Source organism: Siniperca chuatsi, linkage group LG11, assembly GCF_020085105.1.
Source record: "Siniperca chuatsi isolate FFG_IHB_CAS linkage group LG11, ASM2008510v1, whole genome shotgun sequence".
Lineage (NCBI taxonomy): Eukaryota > Metazoa > Chordata > Actinopteri > Centrarchiformes > Sinipercidae > Siniperca > Siniperca chuatsi.
In genome coordinates this window covers 15,798,908-15,819,506 of record NC_058052.1, presented here as the reverse complement: position 1 = coordinate 15,819,506, position 20,599 = coordinate 15,798,908, and the positions used below count along the sequence as shown (strand labels likewise).

Sequence of the window (20,599 nt, the reverse complement as noted above, 5' to 3'; positions counted from 1 at the left end):
GTCATTTAATTACGTTTGACACACTTCTTTTCAGTAAGTACACGTGAATGTTCCCAAGGGATTTCTGTAACGATGAAGTGGCACTGCATTTCCTAAAATAAAAATGGAAACATTTGTGAATTCCTTTTAATATTTTCCTCATTGAGCAAGTGCACTGAGACAAAAGTAGTGCACACAATTGTTTGGATGCCTGTTTTCTGAGAGCGTGTTAGGCACCACCTAAAATCTTGAACTTGCCTTGCGTGGAGAGTGGTAAACACATGGTTCACTGTCAGTCGTGTCGCTCGTCTTGCATTTTGTACGTACAAGCTGTATTTCCAGGATGTAGTTTATTCCCGCGACTACCTAGAGGAAGTAGCAGGACTAATTTTAAGTCAACTGTATTACTATAGCCCAATATCACAAATCACAGTTTGCCCCATGGGGCTTTACAAGCTCTACAGCACACACCCTGTCCTTAGACAGTCATTATAGGCATCTGTTTATGGTTTAAAATTACGTTTGACTCCAGAGTTAAGTTTTACCTGCTTTTTGGCCGACATTATGTTCACAATTTTGTAAGCAAACAGGTCTTCTTTGTTGGCTTTGTTGAACTCAACCACAGCAAACCTTGCTGCCTGTAAGACGTCGGCGCTGTTTACTGGGACTCCGTTTGGTTGACCGGGCATCACTTTTCTGGTGGTTTCAAAGCGACCGGCGAAAGCACAAACGAAAATACAAAAAAAGACGAACATCCTAAACCCAATAAGTTGTTTAGAAGTAGCAAAAGTCTCGGTTATCGGTTATAAATAGCTAGAGTCGCGTTCAAAGCAGGGTTAAAACATGCTAGCTACAAACGCACACCTGTTTCCTATATGTTGATTAAAATATGAACGTCCGAACTGAAAATCACCCACTCAGACCAGAAACTTCTGTGTTGCCCCGCAACCGCGTTGCTAAGCTGCCGTGAAGCTGGTGCTGCTGGTGGAAAACAGGCTAATGTGTGTTAATTGACTGAAAAATAAAATATACAAAATTATAACTATGGGAATGACACTTAATATGTATTTATTAAGCAACGTTACGGTCTACAGTGACCTTTCTCAGGCTACATAAATAATAATTATACATGATAAAACATCATCAAGCACAGGTGTGAGTGACCCCATTTGATCATTAAGACATTATTATTGGCACAGTCACAAACCTCCCTCCATGATTTTTGTCAGTCCCACACAGGCCTAAATTTCATGGCAACAAAAAAAGAATCAAAGCAAAGAAAATAACAAATTAGCAACAGTAATGTCAAGTAAGTTTTATAACACTGGCAGAGTGGGTGTAATTTGTTTTAATATTTTTTCCACACTGATCAACACACAACAAAATACTTTAATATCAAAATATAACTATAGAAATATAAACAAACTAAATTCACAGGTGTCCACTCTCTTTACATACCTTAACAATAGCCAGTGTATCAACTGTTTTTAGAAGTCACACACTTTGGCTGAATGGAGGTCAACTGTGTGTAATGTAAAGGTGTGACTTTACAAGTGATTTTACTTTAAATACTGCCCTATCTGGTATATTCTAAACCATTACAAGACAAGGCTACTGAAAAGTATCAGTCGGGGGAATGATATAACAAAATTCCCAGGGAACTGATTAACCCTCGAAATGGGGATAGCAAATAGCACTGCTGTAAATCTGCCTTGAGCAGGCCATCCTCAAATCATTCCGAGTCTGAGTGAGAGGGGCACTTGTGTGGCAAGGCCTACTGCTACTTTAAAGCTCATTAAACTAAATGCAATATTTGGTGTAAGCAAAAAACTGCATTTTAACAGAACCACACCATCCCCTCCATGAAGCCCGGTGGTAGCAGCACCATGCTGTGGGGATGTTTCTCTGCAGCAGGCTCTGAGGACTTGTGAAGGTGGAGGGTCAGACAAATGCAGCAAAATACAGAGAGATCCTGGAGACAGACCTGCTTTAGTCTGTAAAACAGCCATTTGGAATAATATATATTTTCTAACAGCTAAGACAGCTACCCCAAACATAAAGCCATATGAGAGTCCAGACAACAATCCTTTTGAACATTTGTGGCAGGACTTGAAAATGACTATTGACTCCCCATGCAACTTGACGCATGGGGACACCACAGATCCATCTGTATGCACTCAAGCCCACAACTGCTGCCAAAGGTGCCTCTACTTAAATTGAAGAGAGTCAATTATGCAATCAGTTATCTTGTTTCATCTTTGTACTTTGTTTTGAACTATTTGTAGATATCTGACATTAAAGATTTTTCCTTGGGCATTGCAAAAAACAAAAACAAAAATTACTTCTACTGATTTAATGTTGTTGAAAACAAATATGCCAAAGTCCAAGTGTAGTGAATACATTTTATAATCAATGATTTTTTTATTTCTTTAATTTCTGTACCTTCTAGTAACACAAATCACTCTAGAACAAGGTTAACAATAAATGCCATTGCCTCACAAATTAATACTCTTTCATTCTGAATAAGCATCAGAAAATATTAACAACAATGTATTTGTTGTATAGTGTTAGTCACTGAATCAAAATATTAATACTACTAATCACTTTCAGTGATAGCAGGTTACAAGTTTATCCAGGGTTATTTGGATTATAAATTGCCAATTATTGTATGTATGATCAAGAAAAGGAGTCTGTTTTCATCCATCCTTGCTAGGGGTTTGAAATTGCAGATGTTGTGAATTTATAAATCTCATCATATAATATACTGTGGGTTGTGCGTTTTTTGAAGACAAATGTCGAGGCATGTCTTGCAGAGTCACACTGATGATGAGGATCTTGCAACCAGAAAGCAGTGATGGGCAAAGCAGAAGGAGCATGGTGCTGCTGGATGGGCAATGGGCCCTAGAAGACACGGAGAAAATAAGGATTACTGGAAAGGAAGCAATTACAGATTTTGCTCTTTGGACTTAAATTTAGAGATACTGTCCTAGTAAAAAAAAAAAAAAAAGACATAACACAAAAGACATTCCTTTGTTGTACTGGAAAGCACTGGTTATCCAGAATCCTGAGACACTGTAGCGTGGGTGGGAGATGGCATACTGAAGGTGGGTGCAGGGTTTTTGTTTTGTTTTGTGCGCTAGGAAAGGATCTCTTCAAGACCAGTATGGACAGGAGGAATATTCTTCTTCATTATCGATGAATCTAGCGATTAGTTTCACAATTAATCCATAAAATAATTTAAGATTTCCATTATAGCCCAGAGCCCAAGGTGGCATTTTACAGTTTCTTGTTTTGTTCCAAAGATATTGAGTTTGCTGTCATATATGGCAAAGAAAAGCAACAAATCCTCACATCTGAAAAGCTGAAACCAGATAATGTTTGGCATTTTTGCTTGATAAATGACTGAAAGGAGTAACTGGCTCAAAATGGTTGCAGAATAATTTTCTGTCAAATGACTTAGCGATTAATGGACTAATCGTGTCAGCTCTAGATTACATATAGGCATATAAATATTGTATTAAGATCGACTTGAAATATCTTAACCCATCCTTTAATAAACCTCTTCTAGCCTGCAGAACCAACCACTACAAAAACTTTAAATTCTTGTAGAAAGTAGTTTCCAGAGAATCCAAATATGTCATGCTGAGTCACAGGCAAACATAAATTGATACACATTACAGTTCTGTATATCAGGTTAACAATCTCCGTTTGATGTAATGGTGCTGCCATTTAAAAATACTCTGGGTTTTACTATTTTACTAACCAGCTTCGATTAATCGCAATAACAAGCAGAACACACTGAATAGCCATGTGATATTTGTGGACAAATGTTTTTATATAACAAGGCAAGGAAACTAAATTTAAGGTGAATGTCAGGGTTCTTACCAGTAAACAGCAATGACAGCTCATTACATAAGAGCAGAGGTGGGAAAAGAATTCAGATCATTTACATAAGTAAAAATAACAATACCAACAAAAACAACTCAATTACGAGTAAAAGTCTTGCATACAGAAGTGTTCTCAAAATGTATTTAAGGTACCAAAACGCTCGAGCCCTGTCAGTGTTATATTACTGGATCATTATTATTGATGCAACATGTGAGCATTTTAATGTTGTAGCTGGCAGAGGTGGAGCTAATTTTAACTTCTTTATTTACTCTTGGGTGGTTTAATCTATAAACAATGCATCATATTTTCTTTATATTTTCTTAATTTGTGTAGTAACTAGTAACTATAGCTGTGAAATGAAAAGTAGCGCTACAAAATTCGCCTATGAAATGTAGCTAGTGGAGTAGAAGTACCTCAAATTTTTTAATACAGTCCTTGAGTAAATGTACGTACAAAGACACAAGGAATTGCAGTACTTTACTGTACCAAATTACAAATGTACCTCTTTATTTAACGACTCTGTTGTTAGCAGGGCTCCTGCTTGCTATACGTTAGCTAACGTTACCGGTGTTTTCTTACCGACGTTTAAACTTTTTAGGTTGGTTGTGTGACGTTGAACACTTCGAGGCACAAACGACTGCCTGTTGACCGTGGATATTAAATCTACATGTATTAATTACCAATTTATTTCATAATAACAAAAGATATAACATAGGTTACCATCTGCAGCTGATAAGCAGCCATGATCACACACACCGTTCTACTTCTCTACAGCTCATTACTGTGTTTTACGGTAGTTGGCAAACAGCAAATGGCGCATTACCGCCCCCCATCTACTCGGTGGTTCAAGTGATATTTTTCAGCAAAACTGCTTTTGCGAATACACTTGTCTCTCCCTCTTTTTCTAATAATATTCCTTCATGATATACCCCTCAAAAGGTACACTCTAGAGATTATTAAATTGAGGTTTGGGAAACACATAATTTTCCATTACTAATGACAGGTACCAAATAAGCACAAATACAGAATAGAGCAATTTGAGCCAGAAACTCAAACTCTTTATTGAAATGTATTAACCGCTTATTTTAAATATCTTTATTAATTTCTCACTAACAAAATAATAAATGCCAAAATAATTGGCAGAGGTAGAAAATGGTGACATGACAAAACAAACGGACATTAAGAGTAAAGATAAAAGAGGGTTTCTGCTATTAACTAACTAGGGAATTAACAGACTTATGTCTGAAATGTGCACTTTCCAGTTTAAATTCTTTTGAAATACAGTATTATTTTAAACATTTTTATTTAGGAGCAGACATTTTTATAAAGGGAGGAAAAATCGGAACACTCTCAAATCATTATTAAACATTATGTCATCGTAAAGACTCATTGACATTATCATAATATGCAGTAAGTCCCAGAATAAAATGGTTAGATGAGGAAAATGAAGCATAGGCTTATGCTTTTCTGAAGGTATAATTTATTTAATATAAATTATTTTCCACATTGTAATTTTTTTCTTATGGAATTTTATTTCACCCACAAATTTACTATGTCCTCATGTGGGTCATTTTGCACAATGTTAAAAATGGTGCATATGCAAAACAAAACAAAAAGACCCAAATATGTCAATATGTAGCAATTAACAAATCTTTTTTTATAAACTTAAACAACTTTACTCTTTATTCAAAACAGAAAATCAACAGATACATTTTAGACAAATTGAAATTAAGATTTTTATTATTTAAAAACAACAAAATATAAACCACACGTCTATTTTTTCTTTTATACAGAACATTTTAGTGTTGAACAAGCATTTTTAAAAATAGCCACATGTGAACAAACAATCACAAAGACAGGGGAATCAATTCATTGGAAAATCAAGTTCCATAAATGTTCCTATTCCCGGGCAAGTATGATGTGAACCTATTTTCAGTAAAACAGCATCTGAAATACAGACACGTCTGTATGCATTTAAAGGGGGCTCTCTCCAAGCCAAAAGCATTTATTTTGGTCTGAATCTACACAACACAAAACAACATTTTGTTTAAAAAACAAAATGACTCTCAACCATGACAGCTCCGTAAGAGCAAAATACATCCGACAAATTATGCTTAAAAACAATCCCTTGGACAATGAAGGAATGTAGTGCTGGTTTGTCTATTTGTCATGGCTGGAAATACCAGTACAAACACAAAAAAAAAACAACACATGAAAAACAGAATACCGTTATCAACAGCTAGAAAACTACAGAAAGACTTGGATTAAGCTACACATTAGTTGTAGAGTCCACCTTTAAATATGTTATTAGATTTTGCTTCTCAGACACAATTGCCTGTACATGTTTGTCAAACAAGCCTACCTTGAGTGTTTTGGCACAAGATGTGGCAGTACGATATGTGCTCTGCATTTAATAAGCAATTCAAAACTGTACTTGGGCTGTGTATGTTGTGTTGATATGAAGATCTGGCAAAATGCAAACTATCATTGCCTTAACCAACTACTGTGTAATATCTACAAAATACAAAATTGTTGTTCATATTTTAAATCTACATTAACCATTCAGGAAAACACAATCCAGCTGTTTTTTTTTCTTAGGGTAAGTATCCATAAAGTATCTTCACCCCATCATAGGGAACGTCGCACCTGAGGTACCATTAGCACATCCTTCAGAATCAGAAACTGCATTCAAGCATGTCCAGTCAAAGGAAATTACGGTAAATAGAGAAATGTGAACCAGGATTTGTCCTAGATTTTACTTCCTTACTTTCTGACCCACGATATAAACTGCCTCGACAGCAGCAGTGTGGTCACACAAAATATCTGCCAACACTAACCTCTGAAATTAAGAAAAACATTTTTTAAGAACAAAAGGTCTCCACCTCTCCACAAACCACACACACACACACACACCCCCCTTCCTAACAGGCTACTCCTGCGGCTATTGGCTGTACTGGCTTTGCTTGTTTGGATATCATTAGATGCCAGTTTCTATGCTGAATATCAAACCAGTTTGATTCCCTAGTTCCATAAATCTATGGCATGCTTAGTGTCATAGATTGAGGCTAGGCAATGGGCAAATATTGCCCCTCAAAATGAAAAAGGCCCAGAGTAAAAATACAGAATACAGAACATTGTGTTGCAGAGCAAACATTAATAGTTAGTCTGGTATTTTAAGATTGTCTCCTAACACAATCTCACACAGTAACAGACCATTCTTTAATCTGAAATATTTCCTACAAATTTCCATAGCTCATATACTTCCTTTATTGGTATGTGCAAGGGAATGGAGAAGAAGTGTGCAATGGGATTTAAAAAAGGGATCTACTGTGTGATACTTGCCTGTACAAATGACTAGTGGAAAGTGGAAAGAGTGTGGGTGGTGCTGTGGCACAACGAGGGTTCAAATAAAAGATGACCTATTGAAAAACAGTGTGAGTGTTGACAGTTATGTTAGGTAGCGCCGCACTGTCCGAGCTGGAGGATGGTGAGGGGAAACCCTGGTTCGTACACATAACTCCGTCTTCAGTCAGTAAGTCCATTAGAACCACCACGTGTTCCTACAGGGCGTTCTCTGGGGAGAAGAGAGCTGCCAGGCCCAATGCTTCACTGTTCTGTACATCCTTGTCTGGCTTCGGCTTTTTAAAGAGCGATGGAAGATTCCGGATATGAACCTCCTTCCTGAACTGCTGGCACAGAGCTTTCTGTTGGCAGGGGACAGAGAGAGGAGAGGTTAAACAGAGCTATCCGAGATCTACCAGAAAGAATTTCATTAGATTGTACAGCCCTGTTGAGCCACTGCACATTTTTTGCTGCCGAGCACAGAAGATTTACAACACAGCCAGAATCACACTGCTGAGTAATGACTTGTACTATTAGGCCAGTGTCTTGGTCACGTCTGATGAGTCGCCTAAAGTGAGATATAATAGAGAAGCACTGCTCTCTAGTGGCTAAATGTGGCATTACCCCAACAGTTCCTGCAATGAGCTTCTTAAACTGGTCCTTCCTTTTCTTGTCTCCAATCTTCTGGGCATTGGGGCCCATGAGCCTGTGATCATACTGGTCCAAAGCCTCCACACTGATGTTTGGGATCTGGGTCATCACTGCTCTCAGCTCCATGTAGCGAGGCCGCTAAAACAGATGGACAGACAGATGTATGTATAAGCAAGGAGATTAAAAGAGATGCATTATGAGAAATTAACTTTAAAAGTCCCACAGATGAAACTTATATTACTAAACTTATAGATTATATTTTTACAAACTCAAAATCTCCACATGAATGAAAAAGTGCTTTGCCCCAGTACTATATGACTTATGTTGAAACAAATAGTTTATTGACAGCAAATTAATCAGAAAGTACTTAAATCACAAATATTCACTGATTCCAACTTTGCAAATTTGAGGATTTGCTGCTTTTCTTTGTGATATATGATAGTAAACTGAACATCTTTGGGTTTTGGACTGTAAATTGGATGCTTGAAGCCTTGAACCTTGGGCATTTTCACTATTTCCTGACATTTTATAGACAGCAGAATTAATCAAGAAAATAAAGGGCAGATTAATGTAAAATTAAAACAAAGTTTTGGAAATAAAAGGAGCAGTATCTGAAGTTCATAGTTTTTCAGGACACTTCCAAGTGGATCCTTGTTATTTAAGCAAAGTGTGCAGGAAAAATTGCTTTGGTCATCATACAGAGAAAGTTGAATTTTATTTTCAGTGTGATAAATAGTAAATCATGTCCACATCTATTATAAAGAGTACGGTCTAGACCTGCTCTATAGGAAAAGCGCAATGAGATAACTTCTGTTATGAATTGGCGCTATATAAATAAAATTGAATTGAATTGAAAAAGAATCATTAGTTGCAGCCCTAGGTGACTTCTATAACTCTTAGAGGGAAAATGGACCAAACAAAGGCAGAAATAAAGAGCAGATATGGCAGAGATTATTGCCATTAGCCTCACCAGGTTTTCATAGATGAGCATGGCCAGCTGAGAGAGGGTCGAGTTGCAGACTTCATGCTGCCCATGAACCTGAAGGCCCCTAAGAACACTGGTATAGAACCACGTGACCGCCTCAGGAAGAAGATTACCTCCTACGACCTTAAGAGAGACAGATTGGATGTGGGGGGGAGAAACTTTAGAAATATGTAGAAATTTAAGGTATTTTTTACAGCCACCTTTCAAGTCACAGTGAGTGTCAACTAAAACATTCAATTAATTGAAAAAGCTTGAAAAAGGCAAAACAGGCAGGCCACACACACAAAGGGTAGAGAAGTCAGAACGTTTTGAGAGATGGACTAACGCACTTTGGTTTTGGTCTTTTCATGGGATGTGTGGACAATAACAAGATATAGAATATGGCCAGCCTTATCCTTTAAAAGAAAAGTGTGACATGAAAGGGTAAAAACAAAAATAAAAAAAACCCCTCCAGGCTTGTATTGAACATTTGCTGCACTGAGTGTGCTACCTGCCGCAGGAGGGTCCAGCAGACCATGGAAGCAGTTCGGTGACAGTTAGTGGTGTCCTTCCACGACAGTGAGGTGAAGGAGAGGGTCAACAGCGTCATGTAGATGTTCTGGGAAAAGAAAGAGAAAAACACTGAGTTTATATTCAGCATTTAATGAATGACTATGCAGTTATGTGATGTGTTTTAGGACTGACCTCATGTTTCATCAGGCATTTTCCCAGTTCAGTCAGCTCATCTGTGGACTGGGCGGGAGATGCCGCCTGCACTGAATCCATCATCATGTCTTCCTCTACGAGAGCGCATTTCAAGCAAAACGATGAGACGCTTATCAGAATAAAAACAAATAAAATCAATTTATTGAACTTTTTAAATTTGACTCTCACCATCTATTTCCTCCTTATTTGCTGCTGGTTCAGGCACTTTTCTGGAGATACAGCTCACAGCTAGAAGAAAAGGAGGAAGAGAAGTATTGCAGCCCCGCAATAACTCAACTCCCCAGTTTACCCTCAGTCTTAAGAGTAAAAGCTGATCAGGCAGTTGTGTTCTATATCCTGAAAATGCCACACCTCATATTTTTAGTACCTTGTAAATACATATCAAAAAATAAATAAATAAAATAAAAAATAAAATCACCCACATAGCCCAATGTCTTGGCTATTTTAGTTGGGGGTGCACAGTGGAGGGAAATGATTTTAAACTTGACCAAAGGCAACAGTCCTTTAGCTGTTTACCAAGACAGGAGGTGGAGGATAATGTGAATTGTGTCACGAACATCAAGAAGCAAATTTTAGGTGTCAGACACTGCTAACCTCCATCATATTTGTTATCTGTGTACCTGCTGATGTCAGACACTGAATATGAAAGCAGCACCAAGCAACTCCAACCTTCTTTTTAGGATAAACCCAAGCAAGAGGTTTGTTAGTCACCCAAGACAAATCCTATTGGAGGGAACACAGTCTTATCAATATGTAGAGTATCAGCTCTGTCTTGGATTTATGGCTGATATTTGCACTTTCCTAATGCGAGCTGAAACCGTTTTTAGCTTCTGTAGCTGGCAGAATCAACCTTACCGCGTGACTAAAGTGCATTAGCAGTATTAAGGAATAAGCCCTGAGCTTCACATCATGCTTCGCTTTACAGTGAGTTTAGACAGGGACATTATATCACTATCATAAAATAACTGTAACAACAATGTAATCAAAATAGCTCACTTTAGCAATAAGTATTTTGTTTTTAATCAATACTTATGCAAAGTGGCTGGCACACATTACTCAATGCAATGCTAGTTAACACACTTTGTTCACTGTCAAACCTTTACCTGCATTTTATTTCAAATTAATCTGTTTACAACATGTGGGATGATCATTTTCAGGTAATACATTATCTTTAATTCAAGTGTGCATTTACCTGATGATTTACCACACCTTTATATGTGGTCAGATTATAATTCACTTTTATTTCTTTGTAATACAACAACAACTGTTTGCTATTCTTGTATGGAAACATAAATGAGGCAGTTACTAGAGATGCTGAAACTTACTGAGTAGATCCAGCACCTCCCTGGTGAGCAGGCGTACCAGCTGCTCCTCCAACATCTCCTGTGTCACCTGGCTGTCCTGACACACCACCTCCTCCTCATCCTCACCACTAAAAACACAGTAAACAGGTTACCACCAAGTCAGCATATCCAATTTGTAGCTTAAACACAAAATGAGATGTTGTTCTTCAGCCAAACAAAATACTGGAGTTATAGTGTGAAGTGTGATTTGTATTTGGGGCATTCATGTTTAATTCATAATAAAGTGGTCATAAGTGTTAAATTAATGTTTTACAACAGCCTCCACTGTGAGTCAATCAGAGCCATCCCAACTAAGGACTTAAGGGAACTATCTGTTTTTTGTTTGTTTGTTTTTTTAAAAAGGACATCATTTCCAGCCTCCTCTGCTTCACGGTCATAATTTACAAGCATTGATCCAATGATATATTAGGGTTGGGCAATGTCTACCAAACTGGCATATGACGATGTCCACAGTGAAACATTGCGATGGACAATGCCATTGTTGTTGGGGAGGGTCTTTCTTTACTTTTCCTCCCTATATGTTTTAAGAGTAGCGTGGCTCCTTTAATGAACAGGGCAGTGCGTAGTGACAGACAGGTGTGTTGGCGATCGGAGCAGAGGGAATGGTTTGCAGTGAAGTTGTCTAGTGGCAGTAAATGTATAGTGTAGGTTACGGTTTGCCCATAAATAAACGCTGCAGCTCCTCAATCCCCAAGATGTTCCTGTGTCTTGCTTCCCAGCTGCTGGGTAAAAGTGAAGATGGTTAGCATCAATATCAGCCCTGGAGGAAAACAAAGTCTTCCTTGTGCTTCCCAACCATAGTCTGAAAGCTGCAGCAGGAATGATTAACACTATGTTTAAGTTAACTCATTAAAGCAGATCATGTTTTAAATACTAGTCATAGTGATAAACTATTTTCTTCTGCTTTTATTGCACTTTCAGTAACAAGATTTTACTTGCCGGAGGGGGCTTTTAAAATCACGATGTTACGATGGTCGATGGCATCATTCATTGGCCCAACCCTATGATATATACACACAAAAACACATACAGATACAAACACTGCTTCCCACAACTTACCTGACAGAGGTCCTTTGGTTGATGACCTGCCACTTGACGTTGAGGCTCTGTAGTATGAAACAGACGCGAGGCCGTGAGATTTGGCAACAAAAACAACTGACTTAAGTGAATTAATGGTATCTAATGGTGAGATGAATGATAAGAAAGGGAAGTGTGGAGATCCTGACCTGCAGCATGTAGGCAAACAGAGGGCCCAGCAGGGGGCAGAGTAGACTATTGTAGTACTCCTGAGGACATGGTAGCACCAGCTGCCTCAGAAACACCCGTAAGCGCTTGTTAAGGAAATTCCATGTTAACATAAAGCAATAGCTCAGCTTTGTTCAGGTATAGTAGTATCCATCTAAATGAGTCTAGGAAAAATATCTTGTACACAAATGTATATCACCAAACCACTGACTAAAGCATAGCAAAGGAAGTAAAAGAAAACAAGGATATGAATCATAGGGCGAAGTCTGTGGTCAGGCACATGGTCGAGGGAGACAAAAACAGAGCCAGTTATTTCTTCAGCCAACCTCTCAATGGTGTAGAATTCCTGCTGCAGGGACAGACCAGCATTTCCCAGGACATGGAAGCTGCGGAGGTAAAGTGAGCACAAGAGGAGGTATACTTTAATCTGCAACAGCATGTGAGGTATGAACAATACAAATAAAAGTTTGAGGGAAAAAAACTGCTACAACATAATTCTCACCAGTTTTCATACAATGTGGTGAAAAAGCCCTGCATGCGCTCCAGGTTGGTTCTATACACAGGAGAGTCGTAAATATCCAGAAGATGCTGAGAGAGACCTGGATAAAAGCACATAGAGAAGGTTTAACCACAGTCTTATCAGATGATGGCTCATTGTGGGCAAACAGCATGTGCAGAAAACTCCTCTTACCAAGAACCACATTCTTCTCTGCATCCATCACCTCATGGGCCCTGGAGAAGGTCTCACTCAGACGAGCCATGTTCTCTGGCATGAACAGACTGTTGTGAGTCCTGCAGTGAGGAGTAAAGAAAAGAGACTGGTTACAGATCAGTACAATAGCAGGAATTATTATTATAGAGACACTGTTTGACACCAATGACCCACAGACATGTCCCTCCATGCCATACCCTTATCATGTGTAAATGGCCTGATATGGTGATATTATGATTAGGTTAGTCCCACTTAGTACCCCACATAATAAACATGGCTGAAAACAAGTTTTTGGTATCAAAAAAAGGGGTAATGCAAGGTACAGTGTCAACCCACAGGCGTACCTGATTAGAGCCAGCAAGTTGGGCAGCAAGACCAGAAACTGGGCGGTGCAGGGGTTTCTGTAGATAGGAGCTCCAGTGGGGGTGTAACCAACCACGAAGCCACCAGCCTTGGCTTCCTCCAGGTCTGCAGGCCAGCGTGCCCGCTTCACCACCCCCATAATGGCATACAAACAGAAACTCAACTACAGGAAGGTCAAAAAAGAAGGGAAAAAGTTAAATAAATGTTAGACTGTTCTCACATACTAACTCAGTTTACACCTATACACTTACCCGGCCCCTATTAAGACCCGCTGTTTCTGTATCTTTATTTTGCTCAGTGACCACCTGATCGGCTCCAACAAAGGACAGGAACACGGCAGGGTTCGACAGCACACTGAAACACAAAGAAGAGACAACAGCCAATTATCTATTATGACATTAAAATAACTCATGTACAATTTGAGGGAAATGAAAAGAATTCAAACGCACTGCCTCATCTCATCTGAGGTCCACTCTGCAACCACTGAGGCCATCAGTTCATCTAGAAAAGCCTTCTGCTTTGCAAAGTCTTTGAACTGGTTACTGATGAGCACCAGAGCTTCCATCAGCGAACATTTCTCCATGTGAGTCAGTGTGGCGTCGCTTGAGAACAGCTTCTTCACGTGATTGTAGAACATGTCAAAACAAGGCTGGAGAGGAAAATGAATCATGCAAGAGTCAAACATTTACTCACGCCTATTCCTCAGCACAGTGTACTTCAGGTACACATTTTGTGAATAAAATCCATCAACTGAAAGCATGAATAAATCCAAGTCATGCTAGTTTCCTTTAACTGGGATACAAGGACATTTACCAAGATGAACTGTGAGTAATCCCGGCAAATTTTGATGATGGAAGAACAGGCATGCCTCCTCACGTTCTTTACAGCTCGGGTCCGAGGTGTCTGAGAATGTCAGTTGGAGAATTTATATTTGGTCTTGGACATGAAGGATGAGGAAAAGTGTTGATATTTGGTTCTGTTAAGCAACTCACCTTAGTTTCCTGACCAACCTCAAATGTGATTGCTTGAAACAGCTGTAGGGACAAAAAAAAACTGTAAAGGTCAATGTTAATGATAAATAAAAACTAGTTATTAACAGAAACAAAGCGCATTTTAAAATTTGTTGCTGAAACTGCAGGCGCAGCAACATAAAACATGCAAAATTATGTGACATGGGGAACTTTTTTTTTGGAAAACTGACATTTGCAAAACACAAACTTCATATGCAAAGAGGTAAACTAGTTGCAAGTCATCTCTCAGAAATCTGTCTCTTATCTATTATGATATGACCATAATTCAAACTTAAATTATCTTCCACAAGTCCACAACTACCCAGATCACCACATCTAACCTTCATGAAAGCACTAATATTCATATTATGTATTTTCATCTGCCTGTAGGTATATACAATAACAATACATGTATGGTAGATACACATAAGTAATATGTAGAAACCAATGTCAAGTCAGCTGACCTTGTAGAGGACCTGTGGCAGGAAGTGCTGCCTTCGTATGGCAAATGGGAATAGGGCAGAGACGTTGGTGAGCACACAGGATAAGATGAGCGGGTCTTTGGTGTCGTAGTTCAGCACGGCCTGCAGTAGCTCCATGCTCTGATCTATGGGCAACTTCTACACAGTAAGAGGCAGAAGGAGGGGGCAAACCTTCACATCATCTTCACGTCAACACTATTTTTTCCTCAGGTAGTTTTGTTCTGTTACTTGAAATTGTAGCTGTTACCTCCTCCTCCAGATTTTTGAAGATCTGTGTGACCATACACTCCATGAAGACGGTCATCGCATCCCACTGGACCACCGATGGAGACAGGAGGGAGCACAGGCCCTCAGCAGTCTTAGCTAATGAGGTGAAGTAGAGAGAAGTCAGCAGAGAACCAGAGCACATCTATAAAGAGTTATCAATCCCCCTCTCTGATGATGTGTCAAAGTGTCAAGAATGAGGACAAACACTTACATGTAGTATCCCCAGTATCAATAGGGCTGGCGATTTGATACTGTAACCATTCTGCTGCTATCTGGAAAGCCTCCAGAGGAACAATGCGACATGCATTCCTCACCACCTCTCCCTGCTGCGATCGAAAAGCTGTAAAGCATGAAGATGCACCGTGAAAAACATCAACTGAACTGATCTTAAGTGAAAATAAAGCTGGATCCATAATATTTACAATTAAAGAACGAATTGAAGTCCTGGTCGCTGTCAAAGTCCACACGGGAGTACTCGCAACTGGGATTATCGTCTCTAGATGGAAATCCAGTCTGGAGAGAAACACAACACCTTTATTAACACCCTGTTTGGCTTCCATGTACCCTGGGAATGGTAGCACTGACATCACTGCCTCACCTTGACTAGGTTGGTCATAGATGCTCTGAGGTATTTGATGGTCATCTCCACAACAACTGCATCCTTTGACAGAGTCTCGTGTCTGAACAAAGCTCCCCAAGTAGCCAGAGTGGATGACTTTAAAAACTGCAGGAAAAAAACAAAACAAAAAAATCACAAGAGAGCTCAAACACAGCTGAAGGATTCATATTCTAGTGATTTAAATGCAGTGTTTAAGAAAAGGGATTTAGAGGTGAAAGCCTGAAGTAAATCCACCAAAAATGTCATCTCACCTGACTGGAATGTGTAGTGAAGGCTAAAAAGGCCTCCATGTACTTGCTGAGATTTGCAGGTACTTCGACCTCTACATCTGAACCCTGTGGAGAGAACATGTTATTTCCAACTAATCATAAACAGAAAGTCAAAACTGCTAAAACATGCTTCTGTGACTTTGATGGGTATGTGTGTGTGTGTGTGGACAAAGCCCAGACAAAAGACCATGTGAACACAGGAATTAATGTGTGGCCAAATTAGGATAAACTCACCACTAATGAGCAAAGTTGGCCTCCCAGTGCACACAGGACCTGACACAGCCTCTTCAGGAAGACATAACGCCGCTCCACCACCTCCACTGCTCTAAAAGGTACAGTATATACACAGGACTATATGTCACAGCCAGAGGTACTGAATAAACTTCATTCTGTGTGTTTTAATTGACTGTTTTACACATGTCTTTGTGCTCCACAGTAGACACATGTGTCATTTTACTTACTGTGATTCAGAGGATTTCTTACATATTGCCAGTCCATCTGCTGACCTGTAACCAGACAGACACAAACCATTCAATATCAGTGACAATGGTAGGTTGAAGCCTGTAAAGAGGGATGATGGAGAGAAACAGTTGTACTCACTGGGCTGCAGAAAGGATGTAGTGGATGGCCACGTCATCAAACAGCAGCATGAATGGCTTCCTATCCTCTAGCTTGCCCTGTGGCAGAATGACACAATTGATTACACATGGCTTATTATTAATTTAATATAAATATCCCCTGACAAAAAACATTCTAGGTTGTAAGTGGGCATACTGTAGCATGACTAATCTGATCTACAGTTCTGCAATTACTATATTATTTTAGTATTTAGACATCTGCATCTGGCTGAGCACACAATGATAGACTGTGACATTGTGCTGAGTGGCTGATGGTGGATATGAATTTTTTGAGAATACCTAAATCCTGTCTGGGAATATTAGGAATTTTACAGGGATTATCAGCAAACTTTCAGAGTGAGACTCAGGACTTATAGCCATTTGAAGTATGATGTAGCCATAGCACCCTCTATCTCTATCATCTATCTAGGATCTCTCAGAGTTAATATGTGCACACGTCATCTAAATGTTGTTACAACTGCACGATGCATTCAAGAGTCAAGGCAATTTATGTCAAATAAGCCAGTCTACAAGATTGTATACCTTAAAACCATACTATAAATTCTAAACTTTTTTGGGCTAGTCCAGTGTATCAACTTTGTTGATGACTGGATGAAATTGCAAAATTGGTAGGTTTGTCTAGGAAGGAAAAAAAAAAAAGACAAAAAAAAAGACTCCCTTCCGCACCTCTCAGTTCAGGAATTATGAGCCAAAATAAGTGTGTTATAAATAGCCACATGGAAGCGCTGTTGCTCTGGATCTGGATCTGCATTAAAATCTGGTAAGATGTTTTGACGATATCATACCGTTGTAATTTATCTGACAAAAGAAAAATGGGACTGAAAGAATAATCTCTTTACAGCTATCGGGCAAGAATTATGGCTTAACCATGGTCTTTCAACACCTGTTTTCCCTCTGACTCACCTTCCTGCTGATAGCGATGAGCAGACACTCAGCTGCCTCCAGCTGCAGCTCCGGTTCACTCAGCAGCAAACACAACATCTCCAGCAGATGACAGTTTCCGGAGGTAATGTGCACCAGAGACACCCAGTCTATGTAGCCTGCAAGTGTATTCAGCGTGGCCACAGCGACTCGACAGTGAGCTCTGGCCTGTGCATGGAAAAATGAAGGGCAAAAGGGGGAAAAGGGAGGGGAGGGGAGGGAAGAGAAGAGAGTGATAATGAAATAATCAAAGCAATCAAGTTCATAAGAGGTTAATTTAAGAGCAGAGATGCAGTGATGTTTTCTCACCTGTAGTTCATGTTCTGGTGACCCTTTCTGGATTAACAAACACACAAATCAGACAGTCACTGTTTATTTTACTTTGAGAAAAATAAATCATGTATCAATAGATCCATGATAACACTGAGAAATTAATCTTAATGCTTCTTATTTCTACAAAATGAAAGCTAAGACCCCACTGACCAGTTTACGGTAGTCCTCGACGTTTACGTGCAGTATTGCCATCATGAAGCTGAAGATGCTTTCCATGTTTTGGGTGAGTGTCTGCTGGATGTCTCTGCGTCGCTGGGTGGGCAACGTCTGGAAGGTGATCACATCCTCCGCCAGCCTCAACAGGATCAACATCACCAGCTCTGTCTGTGCCTCCTATGAAAGGCACAGGTGAATTTTAGTTTCACTTATGTTTCAAAAGTCCATAACAACAGGATTACAAGATGCAGCCCATCTTTTGTTGACAATTTGCTCAGAAAGGCCAAGAATGTAGTTTGCACTGATAAAGTAATCAAGTGAAAAAGATGCTGTTTAAGTTCATAATTGCTGAAAGATAACAATATCTACCACTAGCCAACGTTGACATGATGACGCCACATGGAAATGAATATGACTAATCTTTGACTGGTACTTATTTGCATCTGAGTTATTACATAAACATATTCAAAACTGCATCCAAGATGGCAAAGGAAACGACTGATATGCAGTAACAGACCATTTCCTGCACTATGCAAGTTACTCACCCCTTGGCTAGTGAGAGCCTCCATCTCTTTCAGCATATCTGGCCAATGTTGAGGCCATTCTCTCTTTATCATCTCCACTATGATTCGTGAGAGGACATCTTTGATGTGGCTCTCCTCCTCCAGGATACAATGAGTACCCTGATGAGACCCAAAACAGGTATCAAAAAAGTGTCTACAACTGTGACAGTAAGACTTTAAGGTTAATTTGAACCATGAGACAGATGGTTATGTTGTTAACAGGTTTTTACTATCACACTTACATTTGATAACAGCTGCATGGCACACTCCTTCAACTGGACTTTCTCTTGTTGTTGCATGTTGTTCCATCGGAACCTGCATGAAAAACAAGCTGTCGTTCAAATACGCAGCTTTTATCGTGTAATTATTTGTTATACTTGATTTATGCTAGTTAAAGTCACTCACTTGATGACGTGCTCCAAGATTTGCAAACCAAAGTGTCTCACTACAGCTGGCTGGGCTTTGTCGGCCAATTGCAAGCCACATGGTACACAGAAGGAGCTTGTCTCTTTAAACTCTTCACAAAACTATTATGGAAAAAATAAAGCTTGTTATATAACAGACAACTAGATAAATTACATTTTAAAAGGTTTAAAAATAATACTTAAAATCTACTTAATATTACCCTATACATGTAATGTGCCAGTGTCAAGAAGCTACACCAACAGCTGCCTCAGCAACATTACAATAAACACTTCAATAGCATAAAGCTAACCTACCAATTAGCCATTCAAGCTAGGTGCAACGCTGCCATAGCAACATAACGTTAGATGGCCTTGTTAAATCGAGCTCTGTCTTTTCTAACCCTCCGCAGTACAATCAGTATTAAACCAGATGTTACCAGTTCTATGAATGAATGAACGTGAGTCGACAGTGGATGTAGTGGTGAGGTAATAATCATGGCATACCGGCTAGCTCGCAAAGCATCTGGCCATCATCATTGCAAATTTAGCTAACGTTAACTAACGTAAACGAACTGTATGAGGAATGCTGTTATTACTAGTCCTACTGACAAAAAAATGACTTTTTAATCCGCTACGCAGGCACTTGATTCTACTTTCACAACATCTCAAATATATGACAAGCTCTGCTAGCTAGCAGCTAGCTAGCAACCCACAACGATGCTACCTTTAAGGCCTCCAGTCGGAAAATTTGGCTTGTTTCTGCATCCATCATCACATTCACAGCTTTAATGAGCTGATCACACATGGCAGCCACCTGGTCAGCCATGACTTCAGGTAGCGTCTGGCACACTGTTAAGGCGAAAGCGAGGAGCTCCCTTATGCAAAACACCTGCACTACAGTGAGCTGCGTACGCTCAGGGAGGTACCAACGTGCACAAAACGTGCTGCCTGCCTGTTTGAACCTTCGGCTCGCCGTTGAATGGGAATTCTGGGAGTTGTAGTTGTTTTCTTTTAAACGATCGTCTATGTACAGAAAGAGAATCACTTCTGAGTATAAAAAAAATGTCTGACTTAAGTCTGAGAACCTGTGGAGCCACAAAGTGTTCATCTTATTTCATAATGCACTATGAAATAAATGATCATATGAAGAGATAAATTATTCAGTAAATTGTGAAGTATTTAACAAAGATTAAAATTCAACCTATTATAACATTTTATTTCATAATTTTCTTTGTAGAAATTAAATTCCATTATAGATTGTTTTATTTCAAAATGCCCTTTTCAAATGTTTTGATTCCATAATGGCATTTTTTCCAATGACACTTATTTCATAATGTCACTTTTCATGACAGTGGAGTCACCAGTAACCACCCCCTCACCTTTCAGCTCATCAAATTATTTCACAATTTACTGGTTTATTTATATATTTTACTGTATTTATTGATATTTATGGAGTATTTATTTCATAACTTCTCATTTAATTATTTAATATTGAATGTTTGTTCCATAAAAGGATGTTCTCTTATCTCAGTATTTCTGATTCTGATTCTGATTCTGACTTGCAAGCAGTTCATTTTAATTTCAGCCCAGAAGAAGTGGAAGGTCAAATATGGAAGATAAATGTCAAATGTATTCAATCCCCAAGAGATGCGTTTATTATATTAACCTTGTAAACATTTAGGAGAATCCAGCTAGGCTTTTTT

At 39.1% G+C, this 20,599-nt stretch overlaps 1 protein-coding gene and 2 long non-coding RNA genes across 5 annotated transcripts; all 3 read right to left on the bottom strand.

The window, feature by feature from the left end:
• Window positions 1-307: 307 nt before the first annotated feature.
• LOC122884200 lies at window positions 308-1,010 on the bottom strand. Its single transcript, XR_006379843.1, has 2 exons — window positions 525-1,010; window positions 308-345 (listed from the first exon to the last, which is right to left on the bottom strand). It is a non-coding gene; the product is annotated as an uncharacterized LOC122884200 (long non-coding RNA).
• A 1,307-nt stretch (window positions 1,011-2,317) lies between these two features.
• Window positions 2,318-4,638, bottom strand: LOC122884199. The gene is made up of 2 exons (XR_006379842.1): window positions 4,447-4,638; window positions 2,318-2,880 (listed from the first exon to the last, which is right to left on the bottom strand). It is a non-coding gene; the product is annotated as an uncharacterized LOC122884199 (long non-coding RNA).
• Window positions 4,639-5,589: 951 nt separating this feature from the next.
• LOC122884198 (exportin-5) lies at window positions 5,590-19,865 on the bottom strand. Of its 3 annotated transcripts, none has more exons than XM_044213709.1 (34): window positions 19,621-19,865; window positions 18,898-19,019; window positions 18,735-18,807; window positions 18,475-18,612; window positions 17,924-18,106; window positions 17,750-17,776; window positions 17,423-17,608; window positions 16,482-16,558; window positions 16,343-16,387; window positions 16,116-16,206; window positions 15,864-15,947; window positions 15,592-15,717; window positions 15,416-15,506; window positions 15,205-15,333; window positions 14,974-15,089; window positions 14,709-14,864; window positions 14,227-14,268; window positions 14,048-14,137; window positions 13,684-13,883; window positions 13,486-13,588; window positions 13,216-13,397; window positions 12,851-12,951; window positions 12,662-12,758; window positions 12,409-12,545; window positions 12,141-12,238; window positions 11,974-12,020; window positions 11,568-11,636; window positions 10,876-10,982; window positions 9,719-9,778; window positions 9,530-9,624; window positions 9,336-9,443; window positions 8,831-8,968; window positions 7,834-7,998; window positions 5,590-7,571 (listed from the first exon to the last, which is right to left on the bottom strand). In XM_044213709.1, the coding sequence occupies exons 1-34, from the start codon at window positions 19,720-19,722 to the stop codon at window positions 7,428-7,430; spliced, it is 3,729 nt and encodes a 1,242-aa protein (XP_044069644.1). In that variant the 5' UTR covers window positions 19,723-19,865; the 3' UTR covers window positions 5,590-7,427. The 3 variants fall into 3 exon arrangements, with proteins under 3 accessions (XP_044069644.1, XP_044069645.1, XP_044069646.1); XM_044213710.1 differs by having other exon boundaries at window positions 11,568-11,633; XM_044213711.1 differs by lacking the exon at window positions 11,568-11,636.
• Window positions 19,866-20,599: the final 734 nt, after the last annotated feature.